Source organism: Fundulus heteroclitus, chromosome 12 (assembly GCF_011125445.2).
Source record: "Fundulus heteroclitus isolate FHET01 chromosome 12, MU-UCD_Fhet_4.1, whole genome shotgun sequence".
In the NCBI taxonomy this organism is placed as follows: Eukaryota; Metazoa; Chordata; class Actinopteri; order Cyprinodontiformes; family Fundulidae; genus Fundulus; species Fundulus heteroclitus.
In genome coordinates, this window is record NC_046372.1 from 35,834,812 (window position 1) to 35,838,988 (window position 4,177).

General features: G+C 41.9%; 1 protein-coding gene across 1 annotated transcript in view; it reads left to right on the top strand.

Annotated features, from left to right (window-relative positions):
• The window catches only part of gapvd1 (GTPase activating protein and VPS9 domains 1), a 65,047-nt gene extending 61,862 nt beyond the window's left edge, over positions 1–3,185 (top strand). The window contains 8 exon segments of the mRNA XM_036144543.1: positions 120–178; positions 181–236; positions 238–272; positions 274–305; positions 617–830; positions 916–988; positions 1,769–1,966; positions 2,234–3,185. Coding sequence (XP_036000436.1) covers positions 120–178; positions 181–236; positions 238–272; positions 274–305; positions 617–830; positions 916–988; positions 1,769–1,966; positions 2,234–2,374 — 808 coding nt within the window. The 3' untranslated portion in view covers positions 2,375–3,185.
• The last annotated feature ends 992 nt before the right edge of the window (positions 3,186–4,177 follow it).

Genomic DNA, 4,177 nt, shown 5'->3' on the forward strand with positions numbered 1-4,177 from the left:
ATGTTTCAGGTTATAATGAATACTCTAGCGAGAAACGACATATTTTTTTTTATTTTGTGCGTTTGTAGAGTCAGCGTGTAGAAAATCTTTTTAAAACACAGTTTTTGTGTTTTTTTCAGAAAGCGGGCTCCGTACATAGCCTATCTGACCAGGTGTCGCCAGGGACTGCAGACGTCTCAGCCCACTTGGAGAGGCTCCTACAGAGGGTGCTGAGAGACAAGGAGGTGGCAAACCGCTAACTTCACAACTGTCTGTGTTCGCCTCCTCCTTGAACAATATGGACAAGATGCTGGAGTTCATTAAAGGTATTTTTTTACCATCTCCTCCCTGTATGTATCCAAACCCCGGCTGAGCATATTGACGTGCCGGCTTTCAGAGGAGAGACTCTGACAACCTCACCAGGCTATTTCCCCACACTTTTGACAGGTTACATGATTATAATGCCTTTCTGCGTATTGTCAGACGCAACACTAAAGCAAATTGTAAAGATAAAATGCTTAAGCCTAAATCCTATTTCATTGTTTCTTTTTCAAATGATTTCCTGTAACTATTTACATCCTTTCAAGACAGGTTTTGGCACACGCGCATTGACTGTTGTCCCTGTGCTTGGCTTAAGCTTTCCAGGGGTGCACAGCTGCTGACGACAAGACTGCAGCAGTGGAGGATTTTCTGCGCTACTTGTACGGTGCTATGGCCCGTGATGCCATTTGGCAATATGCAAGCGAGGACCAGCTGCAGGACGCCCAGATGGCTATCGAGCGCAGCGTTATGAACCGCATCTTCAAACTGGCCTTCTACCCCAATCAGGACGGAGATATTCTCAGAGACCAGTGAGTGGCTGTTGTGCCTGCTGTGCCAAGAAAAACTGCTAATATGTACAAAATGTGAACTTTGCACGTGCTCCGCTGTCTGCAGGCTGTTCCACGAACACATCCAGCGGCTCACAAAAGTTGTGACAGCAAATCATAAAGCTCTGCAGATCCCAGAGGTATTATCCTGATGACTCTTTTTTTTTTTTTTTTTTTTCTTTCCTTTGGCCAATGTGTTCATAAAAGAGAAACTACAGTTGCAGCTCAATAAATTTGAATGTCATTGAAGAGTTAATTAATTTAAGTAAATGGTTTTAAAAAGTCAAACTCAAAGATTCATTATAGGCATAGTGATGTAATTAAAATGTTTATTTCTGTTGAATTTGAATGTCTTCCAGTTAGTTTAATCCATAAACTCTGTCTCCTAGAAAAATCACTGTATTATAACGCAAATGTAAAAAAGATTTTTGATATAGAAGTGTTGGGCTATGACCTACAATCAGAAGCGGTCATTGACATCTTACACAAAGTGAGTAAGCCAGGACAGGTCATTGCTAAAGAAAGCTTTAATGGTAAGAAAAAAGTCTAGAAAATAAAGCGACAGGGAACCCCGGCCACAGAGTGCTTTATCTGAGCTTATTATTGGAAAGTTTGGTGGAAGGAAAACATTTAGAAAGTTAACTTTACACCACATGGACTTACTTTTTAGTAAGCCAACATTTTGTGTTTAAACAAAATATATACACTGACCTCGTGTAATATTTTTTGTTTTCATTAGTTTGAAGCCATCAGAATTATTTAAAATAAACACGTAAAATGTGTCAGTGTGTGTGTAATGCATCTACAACATGAATTTAACTTTTTGAAAAGAACTACAGAAATACGTTTCCTTTCTAATGATGGTCTACTTTATTGAGATGCGGCTGGTTCCCGGTTAAATTAACCTGTCCTGGTCGTAGGTCTACCTTAAAGAGGCTCCCTGGCCTTCAGCGCAGGCGGAGATCAGGACCATCAATGCATACAAGACACCACGAGATAAAGTCCAGTGCATCCTGCGCATGTGCTCCACCATCATGAATCTGCTGAGTCTAGCCAACGAAGACTCGGTGCCAGGAGCCGACGACTTCGTCCCGGTCCTCGTCTTCGTCCTCATAAGGGTAAGTTTTAATCCTTCCACTCTTCTGTCTGACATTGGGCTGAATTGGCAGTCACTTCTTAAACTTCCTGTCCACATTCACTCGATGATTGATCATCTGAGAAATCCTCTCTGTTTGACTGTAATTGCATCACACTATAAGAGCCTGCGTGCATATTTATTTATTTTTCCCCCTTTTGACACATTTCTGATTATAACCTGCACGCTGTTGCACGAGCCTCGTTGGCGCTCTTAATGTGGGCCCATCCCCTCGTCTCCTCCCCTCCAGGCAAACCCGCCCTGCCTGCTGTCCACCGTTCAGTACATCAATAATTTCTACGCCAGCCGGCTGAGTGGGGAGGAGTGCTATTGGTGGATGCAGTTCACCGCTGCGGTGGAATTCATTAAGACCATCGACGATCGCAAGTGAAGCAGAACAGCCACCTGTACGGGCAGACTGCGGGGGAAGGAGCCGGGAGACCGGGAGACTTCCCAACCAACTGCTCCCTCTGCACAGCTCCAGAAAACCTGGCGCTCAGCCCTGCTCCGAATTTGTATAGCTTGTACATAGCCAGAGACGTTGAGAGATGACAAAATATATATTACTGTACGTATGTGGACAAATCCAGATTTTAGCCGAGGCGGGGGGAGAAACTGGCAACAGTGTCGTTGAATCTGATTTCAAATATAATTTTTTTTTTTCTTGTATTCTTTTTGGGTTTATTTTTGATCTGTTAGGAATTTTATGTATTCACAACTGATAATATGAGGTTAAATCAATGTAAAATATGATCTTATCTAAAGGGACCAGACTTCCTTGGTGATGAGCGCAGTTTTTTTTTGTTTGTTTTTGTTTGTTTGTTTTTGTTTGTTTTTCATCCAGATTTGAGGGATGGGCGTCCAAATTAATTACAGTAAAATGTTTATTCATTGCATTTTATTGCAGTCATTCACAGTTACAGCTGCTGATGGGATTTAGTGACGTTCAAACTGAGATCCATTCACATCTAACCATGCTCTCATAAGGTATCCAACAGTTGGGCAGCTTATTTCATGAATAGTTTACTTCACTTTTTGTCCCCCCCCAAACTTTCACTAATTTCAACATACGGGGCCTACTTACGTGTAACGAATTCAAGGTATTTATATGCGTCGCTCTATTTAATGCTTTATCTAACTTTAAGAAAAGAGAAAATAATGCATATCATATCGGAGGGTTCTAATAAACTTGTTTTAAAAGGCTTGAGTCAGGAAGGCACCTTAGCATCGAGAAGCGCAGCGCGATTTAAGATGTACAGGGTTGACTGGTGCACAGAGCAACAGTGGGCGTTATGGATATTTTGAATAGTGCCTTTGGTGTGGGGTGCTCTGTACAGGTTTTTCATTTGTTAATCCAAAATAGGCACTGCCCCCCCCCCCCCCCCCCCCCCCCCCCATCCACACGCACACTCCACCGGGCCGCTGAAAACCCCCTTCTTGTCCCTCTGCTGGATGGCGGGCGCCGCCACACGTCTTACCGTCATGGCTCGGCCCTTTTTTTTTTTTTTTTTTAAAGCACCTGGGCTGGAACAAAACAAATCCCAACCTACCTCAGAGTTGTGCCCTATGAGCCTGAAATCAGATTAATTGTCCTGCATCAATTGACGAGAAAGTGCTGGGTCACCTTTACACTGGTTTTAAAAAAAATATATACTAAAAAAAAAAAAAAATAGAAGAACAGTTGAATATTTAATTGAACTACTGTGATGTTTGTTGTGCCGTCGTCCCTCTTTATCCGAGCAGCCTTTTGTTGATGGCATTAGAGTACGTTTTGTAATACTATACCTGAGATTCCCACGTTTCCTTGTGCAAACTATTTTGGCTCTCTACCTCCTCATGATTTCGACAAAAGGGACTTGTATTTATGTGCGCTTATTTCATTTTAAATTTTTTTTTATTCTAATTTTTGTTGTTGTCCCCAGGTGCGGTGTGGTGTGATGGCTCAGTATCATTGTGTTCTCCTAGTTCTGGTTAAAGCATGCCGTTAACTATCCAAAAATGACTGAATCGCTCTCTTCCCCCCCCCCCCTTTAAGTCCAGCTTCATTTTTCAGCACAGTTGTGCCACATGTGTTATAGTTTTCGTTGATCTATTTCTTTTCACAATTATTAACTTGACAGCACAATACACAGTAGGATAAAGGTCCAAAAAAAAAAAAGAAAAAAGGTTTTAAAAAAAAGACAACAACCGAACC